At 43.6% G+C, this 18266-nt stretch overlaps 2 protein-coding genes across 3 annotated transcripts in view; both read right to left on the bottom strand.

Annotated features, from left to right (window-relative positions):
• Positions 1 to 2809: 2809 nt before the first annotated feature.
• On the bottom strand, positions 2810 to 4014 carry GPX1 (glutathione peroxidase 1). Its single transcript, XM_032458516.1, has 2 exons — positions 3653 to 4014; positions 2810 to 3373 (listed from the first exon to the last, which is right to left on the bottom strand). Exons 1-2 carry the CDS (start codon positions 3911 to 3913, stop codon positions 3014 to 3016), a joined length of 621 nt encoding a protein of 206 aa, XP_032314407.1. The 5' UTR covers positions 3914 to 4014; the 3' UTR covers positions 2810 to 3013.
• Positions 4015 to 5099: 1085 nt separating this feature from the next.
• RHOA (ras homolog family member A) overlaps positions 5100 to 18266 on the bottom strand; it is a 45032-nt gene continuing 31865 nt past the window's right edge. For both annotated transcript variants that reach the window (XM_032458513.1, XM_014563760.2), the window contains 4 exons: positions 12431 to 12588; positions 10777 to 10897; positions 7261 to 7391; positions 5100 to 6364 (listed from right to left, as the gene is read on the bottom strand). In XM_032458513.1, coding sequence (XP_032314404.1) covers positions 6191 to 6364; positions 7261 to 7391; positions 10777 to 10897; positions 12431 to 12586 — 582 coding nt within the window. In that variant the 5' untranslated portion in view covers positions 12587 to 12588 and the 3' untranslated portion in view covers positions 5100 to 6190. The remainder of the gene's footprint in view (positions 6365 to 7260; positions 7392 to 10776; positions 10898 to 12430; positions 12589 to 18266) is intronic.

Raw genomic sequence — 18266 nt, 5'->3', positions numbered from 1 at the left:
GTGTGTTGGGAAAGGGTGTCCAGTTTCTTGGGCAGGAAGATGAAGTGTTCACTGGCTTTATTCTGAGCCTTCCTGAAAAAGAGGGAGTTGGAAAAGACAGTTAAGGGAAGCAGGCAGCTTGAAGTCTCAAGAGGAAAATTCACCAGCCAGGGTCAGCCACATTGGAATCTCAGGAGTTCCTTTCCCTGGCAGACCAAGGCATAAATTAAGGGGGGAAAAAGTGGGCTACGAGGGGTGAGTCAGCAGGCAGCCTGGGGGAAAGAGGTTGCAGTCATTTCATTTTAGAAAGCCCTGGGTTCCCATCCCAGAGCCTAACTAGAGAGTGTGGCCTGGGCCGCACTAGCCCCTTGTAGGAAAGGGGAGAGTTGGAGCAGGATGTCTTCCTTTAGGGGTTCATCTGTAGATCACTGAGTAGGACCCTAAATCCCCAGACTTTCCCCATCAGTTATCTCTGGAGCTGGGCCGTGCAGGTAGGTTTTAAAAAGCACCCAGGTGATTCTGGGGCACTATTCTTCATTCCTAGAACAGGACCTGGTACCTGTCGGGCACTGGCTGTCTGGTTTCAGCTCTAGCTGCCCCCCTGCCACTGCACAAAGTGCTGAGGGACATTCAGTCCACAAGCACTATTCCCAGCCGACACTTCTTTATGAAATGTCACTCCCTCCAAGAGGCAAGCATGATTGTCCCTATTGGGCCAGGCCCTTTAATTTATTCTCAGGATACCCCATCCTACCCCCATAGAATTAAACATGCATATAGTAGTGATAGAGTCTTTCTGTCTTTCTGAGGACTGGATCTGGCACCCGGCAGAGCACATGGCACAGGACTGAATGATAAGTGTTGCAATAAAGGAGCCAAGGGCTTCTAGGGAAGAACTCTGGGTTAAAGGAGGTCACAGATGGCCTAGGTATAGGTTGCTAGCCTCCATTCCAGGAGCCAGATTTGGAGTCTACCAATGATCCTCAAAATGCCCTGGCCCTGGGTGAATGGAAAGTTTTTGTCTTTATATTAATTGCCAGGCATTTGCTGATTCATGTCATACAGCAAGCTCTGTGGACCCCGAGGAGAGGCTCAGTCCCATTCCACTTCCAGGACTCTGGCCCTCTAGGGAAGCAGGCCAGTCACTCACAGGTATCGTCAAGCCTGCTGGTTCTCAGAGGAGCATGGTAGGGTGGGACCTAAAGGGAGAACAGAGCTCTGCCTTGGTCATTTCAGAGGGGATTTTGTAGGCCTTGTAGCTAAAGGGAGGTGGGCTGGTACAGGAGTTCTGATGGAGAGGAAGCCACAACACAACACCTGCTTAATGACCTAAGAGCAGACAGAGTGGGAGGGTTGCAGCAAAAGAATCCTGCTTAGGGCAGAGTTCTTAGAGTTGGTTCAGACACAGAAGGGACCTGAGTCACCAATTTAAGCATGAATGTTAGGACCCCAGAACCTCTGGACCACATTCTGGGCTAAGTGACACTAATAACTCGGATCTGGATCCTCATTGGTCCAAATAGAAGCTGCATACAAGCCATGCAGAGTCCCTTGTACTGATAGGAAGTAACTCCAGGTCTGTCTCAAAAGATTATTGCCAGAGGGACAACAGATGGAGAGGCTGGACCTGAGCCACACCTGAGAAGCAGCAGCTGGCCTCCAAGATATGCCGCTACCCTGAGCCTGACCACGCAATTCTAACTGCAAAGTGCACGCAGGGCATGGTCAGAACAGCCAGTTGTATACTCTTCTGAGTACATGAGAAGCAGCAACCAGTAAGGACAGCATCACAATAGAAGCCCTGAGCAGCCCTATGCAAAGATCTAGCAAAGTAATGGGAAAAATGATGTCATATTGCATGAACTGCCAACTGTGTAAAATGGGCCTGTATGGTCCTAACACTTGAAGAGGCTTACTGAGCAAGCGCTCACTGCCCGACACGCATAGAGGCCAAAACTATGGCACCAGCTTTTGGAAAATGAGCTTTATTTCAGGGTTGAGCAGCAAAGATACAGGAGGCAAGGCTCTCCAATCTGTTTCCCTGACCTGGGATTTGGTGAAACTTTTTTGAGTTAGGGAGCACGGGTTGGTATGTGGAAGTGCTGATGGGGCAGGTTTGTACTGGAGGGTTTTAGAACTTGGCCATTTATGGTAAGGTATGGTAAAGGGGGCTTTAGTACCAGATCTTCTGGACAATGGACTCTTCACTTCTGAAAGGGTCCAGCATTCAGATTCCAGTTGTGTCCAGGTTCTTTGGTCCCATGATGGGGTGGGGGAGAGGAGAAACTCTGGTTTCTGGTGTTACTAGAGGTCACTTTTCTCCTCTGTGCATGCTTCCTTCAGCTGCATGACTTGAGGTTTTGTTCTGTTGTCTCTGAAAAACAACTCTTATCTTGCTATCCACAGAGTAGGGCCAGTTTGGGCTGGTTCTGCCATTACAAGGCCACAGACTCTAAATGTGAGTGGGAGCCCATGCTGTGTTATTTTTTATGAAGGTCATTTCGAACTGAGCCAGTACTCAGAAAGGAGAGGCCTAACTACTAGTGGTTAGGCAGTCAGCCCTTGACTTGTCTTCCTCTTTTTGAAATACTTTCTCTTTTAACAGGGCCTCAAGATGGCCCTACTGCATGTCCTGGCAAAGGGAGAAACGCTGGGACAGGAGCCAGGATTCCCACATGGGAAGTGTATTCCACTGCGGACAAAAGGATGGGATGTTCAGGCTTGGGCTAGGATAAGGGCTGGCCGAGGGTGAAGGGAGGGTGTTTAAGCTCCTAGCCCTATGACAATGAGGTGCCCCCAGCTGACAGTGACACGAGACATACACACACAGTTCTGCTGACAACTAGCACTTTATTAGTGAGATGCTGTGGTCTGGGAAAGGGGAAGCCGGGATAGACAGGACAGCACCCATCTCAGGGGATTTTCCTGGACATCAGGCATTCCCTCCATGCAGGTTTAGAGGAAACACCTTCATGGGTAAAATCCCCAGAGGGCAGTGCTGTGATTGCCAAGCAGCAGGGATAGGAGGGGCACCTTAGGCAGAGCTGGGCCCCTGGGACAGCAGGGCTTCGATGTCAGGCTCGATGTCGATGGTCAGAAAGCGGCGGCTGTACCTGCGCACAGGCACACCATCTGGGCCCACCAGGAACTTCTCGAAGTTCCAGGAGACGTCGTTGCGGCATACTGGAGACCAGGTGATGAACTTGGGGTCGGTCATGAGGGCAGTGGCGTCGTCACTGGGAGTGGGCAGGGCCTCACGAAGAAAGGCGAAGAGCGGGTGCGCCTTTGAGCCGTTCACGTCACATTTCTCAAAGAGCATGAAGTTGGGCTCGAACCCACCTCCTGGTCGGACATACTTGAGGCAGTTCAGGATCTCCTCGTTCTTCGCGTTCTCCTATGGGAGGGAAGAGCAGCTGGGACCCGAGGCTGCTAAGGGAGGGTAAGCCTTCTGACCACAAACATGGGAGTTTTTCCATTAGTTACTGGACTGTTACCTTTCCTGCGCAACCCCAGGGTGGGCCTGAACCCCAGCCAGGACGAAGTCTGGAGGAAAGCAAGTCGGTGGCCCGTCTCTCCGCGCCCAGGGCGCACGATCACCGGGCCCAGACGGGCGTCCGCCTGCGCTCCCAACCCTGGTCGCAAGCCCACCCACGCCCCGCCCGGCCCCGCGCACCTGATACCCAAACTGGTTGCATGGGAAGCCCAGCACGACCAGGCCCCGGGGCCCGAGGCGCCGCTGCAGCTCATTCAGCTGGGTGTAGTCCCGGACCGTTGTGCCTCAGAGCGACGCCACATTCTCAATGAGCAGCACCTTGCCCCGCAGGGAGCTCAGGCTCACCGGCTCCCCGCCGGCCAGCGGGCGCGCAGAGAAGGTGTATACCGTGCGCGGGGCCGCCGCCGCTAGCGCAGCCGCGGAAAGCTGAGCCGCGCACATGGCGTGGGTTTGGAGAAATAAAGGAGAGCCACGGACTAGAAAAGCACAGAGGCCTGGAGGCGCCTCCTTTTAACAGGCGGGCGAACAACGGGGGTCACATGGCGCACTTTTCCGCCCGCTCCGCCCCCTCGGCCCCTCCTCATCCGGCCTCCGCCCTCCTACGGCTGGTGACCCGCGAGGCGGGAGGGTGCGGCAGGCCGGATGCGGGAACCGCCCAGACCACCGGGCGGAGCCGCGGGCGCGTCTGGTCCCTCCGAGGCAGCTAGCGTCGGCACTTGGCAGCCGCGCTATTTACCCACCCCAGGGCCCAGGCCCGAGAGGGCTCTGGATTCTTTCTCAGTGGTTCTTCAGAGATTGGGGCCTGGCCCAAGAAGACTGGCCAGCAACAGCAGCGTGCACTGCCTGTGGCCACACAGCCCTCCCAGCCTATGCCATGTTACTACTCCTGCAGGACATGCCCTGTCATGAGGTGCAGAGAGTTATGACTTGAGGTGATGGTGTAGTTGGCAGCAGCCACCAAGGCAAGTTCTCTCTGCGTTGAGGCTCCGTGGTTCTAGGAAGGCTAAGTTGGAGGAGGGTGGGCAGTGCTGGGGAGCTGGGGCGGGCAGCCAGGGCTGGACTCCAAAAGCCAGCTCTTTCAAACTCATTTTCCTGCACTCTGGGGCTGCCCTAGACAGTGTTCACGTGCAGGCCTCTCGTCTCCCTCCGACTTATGCACCGCAGTGCGGCACTGCCCTTACAAAGGTTTTCTGGGGTCACTGCCCAGGCCCTGACCCAGACTCGTGGAGGGGACCTCAACAGCATGCAGGCCAAGGGGACGCAGCTGATTTCAGGCCATCCTCATAAATGCCTAGTCTACTTCATCTAGAGCTCAGGGTTGGAAATAAAAGACACTGAAAATGAACATGGAGTAAGAGGAAAATAACATACTCCTAAGATCCTCCCAGAAGAATGAGTGCCCCTCAGTAGGCGGCATTCCCCACCCCATCCCACTCTGAACTTGAATGTAACGCAAGGCAATCATTTCGACCTTTTTGGGAGGAGGCCGGTTAGTACCAGATTTGGGGTGGGGGTAGGCAAGCCAGTACTTTGCACCCTGAAGGAACCTTCCAAGGTGAGTTAGGCAGAATCCATTCTCCCATTCCCAGCCCTGGAGAGAGCAACACAAACACCAGGATACAGGAAGTTTAGAAAACTGCCTTTATTCTATTAGTAGTTGGAAAAATTAACTGGTACAGAAAAAAAGTTCAGTCAGCTGGAGAGAAGAGAGAAACTGAGTGCCACCCAAGAGAAAGGGTGGCTCCTCTGGGAGGGAACCTGGATACAGTGAGAAGAGCGAGCACTGTGAACTAGAGCCAGACCCTGCAGTCCAAGTGAGACAGGTTGTGCCACCTTCTGAAGTGTCTTAAGTGCCTCAGGCATAAAACCAAATTCCTACTTACTTAGCCCAGCTCTGGGGAAGCGGGTACTGGGATATGTGGGACTGAAAAGAGGTGATATGGTCATCTTTTATCAGAGAAACTGACAAAACGGGAATTTAAAAAATGGATTTTCCATCTGACTTTATTTTCAAATACACTTTCTTTTTTTTTTTTGTTGTTTTTTAAAAACCAATACACTTTCTGTGGGAATGACAAATATCAGTATTAGGAAATCCAATTATACAAAAAATACTACATCTAGTCTGGGGTAGATATATTTATTTTTGGTAACATACATTAAGCGGCACTAATTACACAGTAACTATAAGGTAACTAACATGAAACCACAGAACTGTAACTTTGCCACAGCTGCCTGGACTTGGGCCTTTCTGGCTGAGCACATTTTCAAAAAACTGGATACGCACCCCAGAGCTATGCCAATGACATCTGTTAAAAGGAATAAGCTCTGAAGTGGTGACTCACCAGAGTACCTTGCAGCTGACAGATAAAAGGCAGGACATGTTAGTTATAACGTAGTTACAGCCTAATTCACAAAAGTTACCGTTTCTCTTTCTAGAAAGAAGCAAGAAGAAATTCCTTGAATTAGCGCCTGGTGTGTCAGGTGGGAGTGCAGAGGAGGGCTGTTAGAGCAGTGTCAGAAGGACCCTGGTGGGTCAGGTGGGTCGGACATCATTAATAATCAATGGTTGGCTTCTAAATACTGGTAGCAAGATGACTTCTGATTTGTAATCTTAGGTAAATTATAGATAAATGAAAAAGGCCAGTAATCATACACTAAGATTAATAAACAGCACTTCAAAATTAACCGCATGAGGACTGTGCTTGCAGCAGGGTTTCACAAGACAAGGCACCCAGATTTTTTCTTCCCACGTCTGGCTTGCAGAGCAGCTCTTGTGGCCATTTCAAAAACCTCCCTCACTCCATCTTTGGTCTTTGCTGAGCACTCCATGTACCCAAAAGCACCAATCCTGTTTGCCATATCTCTGCCTTCTTCTGGCTTTACTGGCTCCTAGCAAAGAGAAGAGAGCATTTTTAGTTAACAGTGTTACATACATATAGTAAGTAAGTGTAGAGTATTCAAATTCAGCTAAAAGACTTCTTTTAAAAAGCTGCCAAACTCCCAGACTTGAGTTCCGTCTCATGATACTCATATGTGGGGACTGACCCCCACCCCCACTATAAAATCCCTATCAAACGAGCTCTTCTCTGTGAAGTAGAGTGAAAGAGGGAGAGGCCAGAGAAGCCCTGGAAGGCTGAGGGAATCAAGGGCAAAATTATTCAAGCTGTTGACCCAAGGTAAGCCTTTGGGTCTTCTTAGTTAGCTTCACAGAGGACTGAATGCCCAGGGAAGGAAACAGATCATGACTTTGACATATAGACAAGAGAAACTTCAGTGGGAGAACCTGGACTAAGACTTCAAGGCATTTCTCCTTTAATAGGGAAGTCCTCTACCACTGGGCCACCTGTCTTCTCAGAAGCCAAGATGTCACCTTCAAAATCACTTTTATAAAGGCATTAGGGATTTCCTAATCCTTCAGTTGCCACCAACTTAGCTTTGGCCTCACATATATAAAGATAGTAACTAGAGAGAGAAATCAAAAGCCTGATAAAGTTCCTGAATCTGGAGTGCTGACTACTACTTTGATGGTCCCATCTTAGGCAGGCAATCTTTAAGGGCACAGCACTACCTCACAGGAGAGGTTCCATCTCTAATAACTAGGGAGTGTTAGGGACCCTCTGTACAGGCCCAAGTCAATAAGGGCCAGATGGACAGAGAGAGGCTTCTGAGACTCTCTCTGAAACAGCTAGACCTGTGAGGGCTTCTGCTGGTTTCTCCCTGAACCTCCAACCTTGGGGCCTGGGTTCAAGAATGCTAAAGGAAGACAGCCCTGCCCCAGACCATACCTGCTTCATCTTGGCTAGCTCCCGCCTTGTGTGCTCATCATTTCGAAGATCCTTCTTGTTCCCAACCAGGATGATGGGCACGTTCGGACAGAAATGCTTGACTTCCGGAGTCCATTTTTCTGGGATGTTTTCTGAAAGAGGCAAATTGCACATAATTTAGGGATACATACAATTCTATCTTGAAGAATCTCCAAGACCCCTAGTTAAATTACAAAAAATCTTCTTGAGAAGTATGCTGGGCATTTAATGGAATCCACCAGTTTCAAAATTACAAAAAAGGCAAAATCTAACCTCCCTTCCCTTAAACACAGAATCACCAATTTTTCTCAGTCCCACCAAGGAGTTCAGCTCTTCTGGAGATATGTCCCACGTAAAGGCTCTGGAGGAGAAAAGGATCCAGAACATAGGATAGCTCCACAATGGTGCTACCTGCCACAAGGAAGAAGCCTCCCTACCAGCCATGCATGTCACTGTTGGCAGATGATTCTGACCACATCTTACAGGAGTCCTCATTCTGCAGCTACAGCTGGCCCATGGTCCACATGCCTTCTCTACACCTTATTCATGGACCCTCAACATGACTCACCCTGTGGATTACTGGTATTTTGAGTGGCTTGAGTGGCTTTTGAAAATGAGTGACAACCAGTTGTAGCTTCTTACCAATACTGCAGTAATTTAAAAGGTTGTATGTACATCATAGTGGAAGAGTGACCCGGGTTCAACCTCCCACACCCACCACCTTTAGCATCTCAGTGTCAGGGATGATACTATAAAATGAGGAATACAGTTAATACCTTACACAGAACATTATTTTCAGTCAATGCATACAGAGTACTCAGTATGATGATCGTTTAAACAGTACTGGCTATAATTTGAGACTGTATTTTAGGAGTAAACTGTTCATTCTCTGACTTCAAGACACATTACCAAAAGGTAGGAGTTACTGAGAACATAGAAAGATGCTCTGCCTTCTGGCTAAAAGAACACACGTAGAGAAGCTACATGAATGAGGTCAGGAAACGCTTGTAATTCAGTGCTCTGCTCTTCAGCACACAAGGCAGACAGTTGTCTGCTTCCTTTTTTCCTTTGCTATACAGCAGCTACAGGGTCAATCACTAATGTGACAACTTGAAACTCAAAGCCTTATTCCAGAACAAAGGGGTTCCCAAAGAAGTGCAGTGTCTCAGTCTTCAGAGCCATAAAGAGAAAAGGGGTCAGCATAGCTAACGGTGAAGCTAAATACCCTCAGCACTAAATCTTGCTCTTATCTCTGCACCCTGTGGTCAGTTTTCAGTTCAGCTGCAACAGCGATCACTTTAAAGGGTAGGTGAGATCACATCGGTCCTTTGTTTAAACCTTCCCTATCTCACTCATGAGGAAAGGAGAGGTACAAACCGTTAACCACACAGCTCTGCAACTTCACTCCCACTCCCTCTGCTACAGCTACACTGGACTCCTTCCTTCCTCTTCCTGCCTCTGACTTTGTACCTGCTGTTCCCCCTGCCTGGGCAGTTCTTTTGTTGGGTATCTGTATTGACCTCCCTCACCTACCTTAGGTCTCTGCTCAGAAGTCACCTTTTCAGTGAGGTTGCTGACCATCCTATGCTCTAAAAGAGGATACTGTCTTAGCCCATTCCATACCTAGCCCTATGAATGTTATTTATACCATTTCTTGCAACTGGATTTAAAGTTGTTTTTGTTCTTCTGCCTCCCTGTCTCTAGAATATAAAGTCCATAAGTAGGCCCTCAATAATTATTTGCTTGAATATATGAAATTAATACTCCAGTAGTTCCCCCACCCCCTGGAATTGAGAATACGTAAAATGAAAATGAATTCCCTCTGACTTGTCTTCACCTTTCATGAATAATTTTGAAACTTAATTTTTTACTTTTTAATTCAGTGATGGCAATCCACCCTTCCACCCTCAAAGTAATCTGATCACATCAGGCACATTACTTCACATGGATTTACAATGGGGTATTTTAACAGCCTTTGGGAATTCCGTAAGGCTAGAGAAAAGGAATCCTTATCTAGATCAGGGATCAGCAAGTTAATCTTGCCTAGAGTCTATAAGTAAAGTTTTATTAGAAGAGAGCCAAGCTCATTCATTTATATATTTTCTATGACTACTTTAGTGCTACAGAAGCAGAGTTGAGTAGTTGTGGCAAAGTTCAGTAGATGCAGCAGAGAACACATGACCAACAAAGCCTAAAATATTTAATATTTAGCCTTTTACAGAAGTGTGCTGACCCCAGGTCACAACTAGAGTCTAGACTCTAGACCAATTGCCAGTGTGACAGCAGAGGTTCCAAAAAGTAAACTATCATCACAGGGTTGGCCAGCAACAGGGCTGAAACTTGCACACCAACATTCTGATTGCTGATGAAACTTGTTATGCTACACCTAGACTCAGCCATGGTATAACACCCAACCAGGTAAAACAATCTGGCATTAGGCTGACATTAGCTTTTCATTTTCTTGATACAGACTTCTGAGCTCCCATGAACACATTTTACTCGGGCAAACTACTGGTGGAATTCTTCCCCTTTCCTAGCCAAGATAAGAGAATTTTTAAAGGCCTTTGGCAAAACCAAGTTAGCTTAGTCAGCTTCGGAAAGGGGCCCCACCTACCTATCACAGTCTTGTAATGACCATCAGTGAAGGCACAGCATTCTCCAACATCAGACCCTATTATCTCCAGTTGTGTTTGTACTTCAGAGAGGGAGATTAATCTCTCTTTGCCTCTTTACTTTCTACCTCTGCTCTCCTCCCTAGGACCTGCCCTCTGGGGGAGGAGAGAGCAAGAAACAAGTCATAATAAACAGACAGAGGTTAAAAGCTGAAGACTTCCTTCAAGATTAGGAGACACATTTCCCCTCTCCCGTCCTCCAGGAGACACATTTTTAAAAGAAAAGTGAGACTGATAAATAGTTTTTTTTGCCCTAAAGGTATTTTTGTCCCTATAGGATTATACCTTGGATGATTAGACAAACAAAGGGCACAAAGTCCTGCTCATTTCTATAGGATTTAGGTAAAGTCCATGATGTGTGTGTGTGTGTCTGAGGGGAAGGTGTCACATGACACTGTTTTCCCTGTGGCCTAAAGCTCTGCCCCGGACTACAAGGCCTTCCAACAGGCCCCTAAAGGAAGCCAGACTAATTTGAAAATCCAAACTAAAACACAACTGTTAAAAACAAACCAAAGTAAAGCAATAGCAGAGAGCACCCACTTTGTCTCAGTTCTGGGAGACACCACACAGGGGGTTCAATCTCAACTTGGCTCTTGGGCCACATGACCTTGAGCAAGTGGTTCAAAGTCTCAGAGCACCCCCTAGTACTGTCCCTGAATTGAGTACAAGCATGGAATAGAAAGGGTTGCTCTAACCCTATCTCCCCAGCAACAGCCCAGGCCACCAGCAGTCCCTTAATGACTGTTTGTGTTAATAATGACAATACCCTTGGCCCACCTGCTGCCCTGTAAAAACAGAGCAAACATCAGGCTGCAGCACTACTCACCTAAACTATCAGGGCTGTCAATGGAGAAACACATCAGTATAACATCGGTATCCGGGTAGGAGAGGGGCCTCAAGCGATCATAATCTTCCTGCCCAGCTGTGTCCCACAAAGCCAACTCTACCTGTGATAGGAAAAATAAACACGAGAGTGCAAGTTAATCCTATTACTTACTTTCAGAATAAGTAACACCTACCATAGTACCTTCAAATGAAAAACTGTCCAAAATAGTAAAATAAAGGAGTGTTCAATTTTGTTAGAATCAAGCCTGAAGGTAGAAAGGGTATTTAAATTGTTTTAGATTGAAATTTCTAAAAACTGCAATTTTTATAAACATCAGGCAAGTAAAGTTATAGAGAGGAAAGAGAGTCAGAGAGACAGAAAAACGAGGCCAGGTCTACAGAAAACCTTGGAAGCACTAACACAAAGGTTAAAGTAATCCACAAGAAAGGAGAAAAACTATCTGAAAATGCTCAGAATTTACATAGATGGCCATCACTAATGACTAAAGGAGATGAATGGAAATAATTTCATTATGCTGTCCAGTTCAGTCCCGTTTGCCAAATGTTTTGATGCTTTCAAATGCTGTTGGTTACTTTATAGACCCCCGATGTGAACCATAAAATGGTTTAAACCACTTCACAAATGAAAAGTGGCTCAAAGATTAGGCAGCTTACTCATGCTCAGAGAACTATTAAGACAACCTATAATGAGGAACCCTAGAATTCTAAGCAGCTGGCCTAATGTGCTTTCCACACACGGTCCTACAAAATGAAGCTAAGTAATACTGGAACAGAAAAGGGTAGTAGGTAAAGAAGGAACATGAGAAGGAAGAAAGGAGATGGTATTATGGAAGCCAATAAATTAGCACTATGAGACATGTGACTGAATGCCCAAGAGGACTGAGTGTGTTGGAGAAGAGCCCCTTGTTCTAGTTTTCTTTTCAGCTGACCCATTTGCAGTGAGAATTTCATTCCTCTTCAAAAGATGTACAGGAATCTGGGTAAAATATTATTTTGATAACAAAAGGGAGCAGAACAGGGAAAAAATATATATTCTAATTCCAGAAAAGCATTGCCCCACTTTTTCCAATGGGCTTTCAGGGCAGACATGGGGACCACTGTTCTCAACACCAGTGACAGATAATTGAAGCAACTGTAGCAGCCTGTTTCTGTTAAAGTAAAAAAAAAAAAAAAAAAAAGTGAGGATGCTGTTTAAATGTCACACTGCTGGTGGTGTAGATCAGTATGACCCTCTGAGAAACATAGATCGATAAGGATCTGTTGACCTAGTATCTCATACTTCAGCACTTAATGAAATACTATGACAGGAAAAAAAGTCCATGCATATAAAGAGGTTCATTTTAGTTATTATCCATTTGGCAACAAACTAAATTTCAAATATAAAGATGGAAAGAACACATATTCTAAAGCTTCCCTACACGAAACGTGAAATGAATGTGGACAAAGTCTAGATGATAACAGTTAAAAATGAACAAAACTGAGCTAAAAGGCAGGAGGAGAATGGATTTCTCATTCTAACATTTTTGTTATTGTTATATTATGTACTGAAAAGACAAAAAGGCCTAATTTTCTCTAGGCTCTATGAGTAGCCTAACATGCAAAATAGTACCAGTTGTTATGGAAAGTATACTCACCTGCTTTCCATCCACTTCAATATCTGCCACATAGTTCTCAAATACCGTAGGTACATACACCTCCGGGAACTGGTCCTTGCTAAAGACAATGAGCAAGCAAGTCTTGCCACAGGCTCCATCACCAACTATCACCAATTTCTTCCGGATAGCAGCCATTGCTGAAACATAAGACAAAAGTGTTGTCTAGAATGTACAAGAAGCCACAATAGCTTCAGGCTATGACACACTTTTCTGATCATGGGGGACACCAAAACACAAAATGCTAGTACACCTTTCCACTTAGCACCAAAAAGTCATACCAAAACCCTATAACTAACATTACACTTAATGGTGAAAAGATTGAAAACTTTCCCTCAGGATCAGAAACAAGTCAAGGATGTCTACTCTTGCCATTTCTATCCAACATAATACTGGAGGTTCTAGCAATTAGGAAAGAAAATGAAATAAAGGCATCCAGATTAGGAAAGAAGTAAAATTATCTTAATGTGCAGATGACATGATCTTATGTATGGGAAATCCTAAAGAACTCACTAAAAAAAAATTAGAACTAATAAATCCAACCAGGTTGCAGGATACAAGATGAACATACAAAAATCAATTGTATTTCTATACCCCAGCGGTGAACAAACTGAAAATAAAATTAACAATTTATTACAACAGCATCAAAAATAATAGGAATACGTTTTTAAAATGAAGTCAAAACATACTCTGAAAACAAAACAAAAAAACCACTGTTGAGAGAAATTAAAGACCTAAATAAATGGAAAGATGTTCATGTTTATGGGTTTAAAGACAACACTGTGAAATGGCAATATCCTCCAAATTAACCTACAGATTCAACACAATCCCTATCAAGACCCTGGCTAGTTTCTTTTCAGAAACTGACAATGAATGGATCAGAAAATGCATGTGGAAATTCAACGGACCAAAAATGGCCAAAACAATCTTGAAAAAGAAGAGCAAACCTGCAGGACTCATACTTCCTGATTTCAAAACTTACTACAAAGCTACAGTAATCAGGACAGTGTTGCGCTGCCATAAAGACAGACATATAGACTAATGGAGTAGAACTGAGAGTCCAGAAGTAAATAAGCCCTCACATTTAGGGTCAAGCAAATTTCAACAAGGATGCCAAGACAATCCAACAGAAGAAAAACAGTCTTTTCAACAAATGGAGCTGAAACAACTGAATAGTTACATTCTAAAGGAGTTAGAACCATACCTCAGATCATTTAGAAAAATTAACTCAAAACGGATTATAGACCCAAATCTAAGAGCTTCTTACCTTAAGATAGTTTTTAGTTTTTAAAAAATGCAGTAAAATATACACAATATTTATCATTTTAACAGTTTAAATGAACAGTTTAGTAGCATTACATATATTCAAGATTCTTGTATAACCATCACAACCATCCTTTTCCAGAACTTATTTTCACTTTTCAAAAATGAAATTCTAGCATTGGTGGTTCAGTGGTAGAATTCTTGCCTGCCAAAAATGAAATTCTATATTCATTAACAGTAACACCCTTTACCCACCCCCGTCAACCACCATTCTACTTTCTGCCTCTGAATTTTTCTACTCCAACTACCTCATGTACGTCGAATCATATAGTATTTGTGATTTTGTGACTGGCTTATTTCACTCAGCATAAAGCCTTCAAGGTTTCTTCACTTAGTAGCATGTGTTTCCTTTTAAGACTGAATAATATTCCACTGTAATGTACATACTGCATCTTGTTTATCCATTCATTGGATAGACAGTTGGGTTACTTCCACCTTTTGGCTGTTGTGAATAATATATTTATCCAGTATACTGTGAATAGTACATTCACAAATATATCTATCACCAGAAAAGAAAAAAGATAAATTAAACTTTATAAAAATTCTAAAAACGTTTGTGGTTCAAGAGATAGCATCAAGGAGGGGAAGGTATAGCTCAGTGGTAGAGTGGTCGCTATGCATGCACAAGGTCCTAGGTTCAATCCCCAGTATTTCCCTGTTAAACAAATAAATAAACCTAATTACCCCCACCACTAAAATTTTTTTTAATTAAAAAAAAGAGAGATAGCATCAAGGAAATGAAAAGACAACCCACAGAATAGAAGCAAATGTTTGCAAGTAACCTATCTGATAAGGGACTTGTATCGAGAATATATAAGGAACTCTTACAACTGAACAAAAAAAAGCAGCCTAGATAGGTAGTTTGGCTCAGGCTCTCTTGTGAGGTTGCAATCGATGTAAATTTGGACCACAAATATATTAAAAATTCCTACAACTCAATAACAAGACAAATAATCCGATTTAAAAATGGGCAAAGGATATGACTGAATCTGATCCAGCAATTCTACTCATATACATCCAAGAGAAATGGAAACATATGTCCACACAAAATCTTGTACATGAATGTTCACAGCAGCATTATTCATCATCGTCAAAAAGAAACAAACCAAATGTCTAACAACTGATGAATGGATAAAATATGGTTTAGCTACACAATGGAATATTATTCAGCAATAAAGTGTGGGGAGTAGTTCCAATACATGCTACAACATGAACCTTGAAAACATTACAATTTGGGAAAGAAGCTAGCCACAAAAACCCATATTGTGATTCCATTTACATGAAATGTCTAGATAAGGCAAATGCAGAGACATAAAGTATACTGGTGATTGCTGGGGGAAAGGAGTTGGGGGGAGGGAGGAACACGGAATGACTACTAATAGAACAGTGGGGCTTCTTTATTGGGTGATGAAATTTTTACAAAATGATGGTTGCACAAGTCTATGAATATTCTATACACCACTGAATTGTACACTTTAAATGTGTGAATTGTAAAGTATGTGGATATTTAGTAAAGCTGTTACAAAAAACAAAAAAACAAACTCTCTCCATTTGGCATATAGACAAGTGGTCAACTCCATTTCCTACCATGACCTCTTAGAACAGCTCTCCAATTTTAACTTGTGCACTTTGTTGCCCAGCTACAAGATTACATTTCTTAGTTTCCCTTACATTAGGTATGGCCATGCACAAAATTTCAGACCCCGAGATGTAGTCAGTGTATTTTGTGGGACTTTCAGGAAGTCTTCCTTAATGTTGAACCCACATGCCCTTCATCCTCTTCCTCCTTGCTGCTTAAACCTGGAGTCAGGGCTGTTTTCTAAACAGTAATCCTAGAATGTCAGGATGAGTGCCACAGTCTGAAGTTGGAGGAATAAAAGGTGGAAGGAGCCTAAATCCCAGATGATCTTGATGAACCACCCACCACCTCGGCCCCAGACTCCCTACTTCCACACTTCTTTTATGTGAATGAAAAATAACTGTCTTGGTTAAGGTAGTATTTTTCAGGTCTCTGTTACCTACAGCAAACTAATCCTTAATGATACATACTGACAAAATCATATTATCTAAACGGAACATTTCTCAAACTGGAGTAGTGAGACAGTCCATTGGGGTACATGAAGGAAACATTAGAAACTTTTTTTTTTAGTCTAGAAAATGTAAGTTAGCTTTAAATTTTAATACACATAAACTCATAAGCATAGGGTCCTATAATGGGAATGGCTGACACTGCCATCACTTACTTGGGAGTTTTCAGAACATCTGTGATATAATGCAGTGAATTATGTACTAAGAATATACACAAAAGTTTTAACCAAATCCACAATATGATCTAGTAATTTTAAAAGTTTTTTATTTTTTGCAAAAAAAAGCAAATTGAGGATTGAGGATAATACTAATAATTGGAAGCACAACAATAAGCATATATATATAAAGGGGATATGTGTTCAATCCAATTCTTTAAACAATAAGACCATGCAATCAAAACAGTACTATATTGAGAAAAGCCATTTAAACTATATAGCTCAAGCACTTTGGCCACCCATTCCACTCCTCTATCCCTCCCTCCATTTTTGCTTTGGATTCCTAATAAATATGGGACCTACTTCAAGGCCCTGTACTTATTTCACTTGTGTTTTGCCTTCCCAGACAGTAAATTACCTCAAAACAAAGGACATATCTTAAATTCTTCACAGCCTTATACAGTTCAATACTTTATTGGACAAGCAGTTGGTATTTAGTAAATCCAAAAACAAAACAAAAAAATTTTAATGTGAAAGGAGAGATACATTGCCTCATCTTCAGTCTCCTAGGAAATAATCCAGGGCATAGACACTATGAATTTCTTTAATAGAAGTCCTTCCCCTATGTTCAGTCTGACCATTAACATCTTGATAGGATTCATAAACCATTTTCTACTTTTTATCACGCTCTCAAATTCATCTCAAGGTTTTATGTACTTTACACATCTCCTCAGGCCTAACTTCGTATTGGCTTATATCCCAAGTCAGGCAACAAGGACCTTACAGGATACAAACAAAATGCATCAGGGAGTCCCTGGTTCAAAAAAAAGGCTGCCATCTTTGAATAGCATCCCTCCTAGAAGGTACTCAATTCTTAAAGAAATAATTCCTTGGGAGAGGGTATAGCTCAGTGATAGAGTCTGTGTTAGCATGCATGAGGTCCTGGATTCAATCCCTAGTACCTCCATTAAAAATAAATAAATAACTAAACCTAATTACCCCCCCATCCTTTCTCATTATAAAAAAAAAAAGAGAAAAAGGAAATAATCACTCTAAATCTAATGTTGCTAAGAACATACAAAATGAAAATGCCAGGGAGCAACCAAAAAGGCTCTAGAAAATTTTTCTTGGGGAACATTTTGCCCAGGAAAAGTGGAAAACCACTCAGTCTCTATTGATGACAAAGAAATTACAAGTGGTTATGGGACCAAATGAAAATGAAAGCCTACAATTACACGCTGATTTGTGGGATGCTAGGAGTCTGGCAATTCAACCTGTGTGGCTGACAAGTACAAAGTACAAACATCAGAAAATGAAACTTGCTATTTTTTCCTGAAATGACGCAGGAAATTTTACTCTAGTATCGTTTCTTTCCACTTTGTTATAATCCAGTATATTTTCAAGTACATGGCTTGCCAGCTTGAGGAAGGAAACCAAGCTGAGTACTCTCTGCAGTCTTTCTGCCAGAGGTAGCATTTTCTAGGCTCAATTCAGCCTCAGATGATTCTCAAGAGCTTTGAGTAGTGGTTTATTTTTCCATATTTAAGTAACCTGTAATACTATGCAAGGACTGTATATTTCTTTTAAAAGTTCTTATTTTCTTTCCTCAGTTCAAAATCTTTAATGTAAGTTACTGTGTCACCCTCAATCAAGTCAAAAGGAGCTCTCTCATGGTGGTAAAAGGGCACAGAAAATATCCAGTCCAAGTTATGTTCTCTGCCATCACAAGACCAGCCTTTCCCAAATCACACAGACAAAAATGTGTTCTGGCTGTGGACCAAACATCAGCAAATTCTATTAAGTGGTTACAGCTAATGAAACAAAGACAACCAATGTTGCAATATATTTCGCATCCATACGCAAACAGAAATGGGTGCCCAAGAAAAGCAACTGACAGGTTACATGCAGTGTCCCATGTAATCCCATACTTTGTATTCAAAGGACACAAGAGTAGAGAGTTCAGTGACTCTCAGGAGCCCATAACCACAGCCCTCCAGTGCAGCACCCCTTTCAGAGGAGATGTAGGGATCTATGTAGGCATCTCTTACTGGGTCTGGCATTACAAGACACACTCAATGAACAGCAGTTACTCCTTCCTAGGGTCTCTTCTCTCCTGCCCAGGCCTAACCTTAGGTCCTCTAGGCCCTTTCAGTGCACACAGTATTGCCATATCTGTGGTATTCCACACCCACCCCCCATCTCTCCCTCTCTACTAGCTCCCTTCTTTCAGTCTACAATAAAGTGCAGGGTGC

This window comes from Camelus ferus, chromosome 17 (assembly GCF_009834535.1).
Source record: "Camelus ferus isolate YT-003-E chromosome 17, BCGSAC_Cfer_1.0, whole genome shotgun sequence".
Lineage (NCBI taxonomy): Eukaryota > Metazoa > Chordata > Mammalia > Artiodactyla > Camelidae > Camelus > Camelus ferus.
Note: the sequence above shows the minus strand (reverse complement) of the source record. Positions and strands in the feature narration are given on the sequence as shown.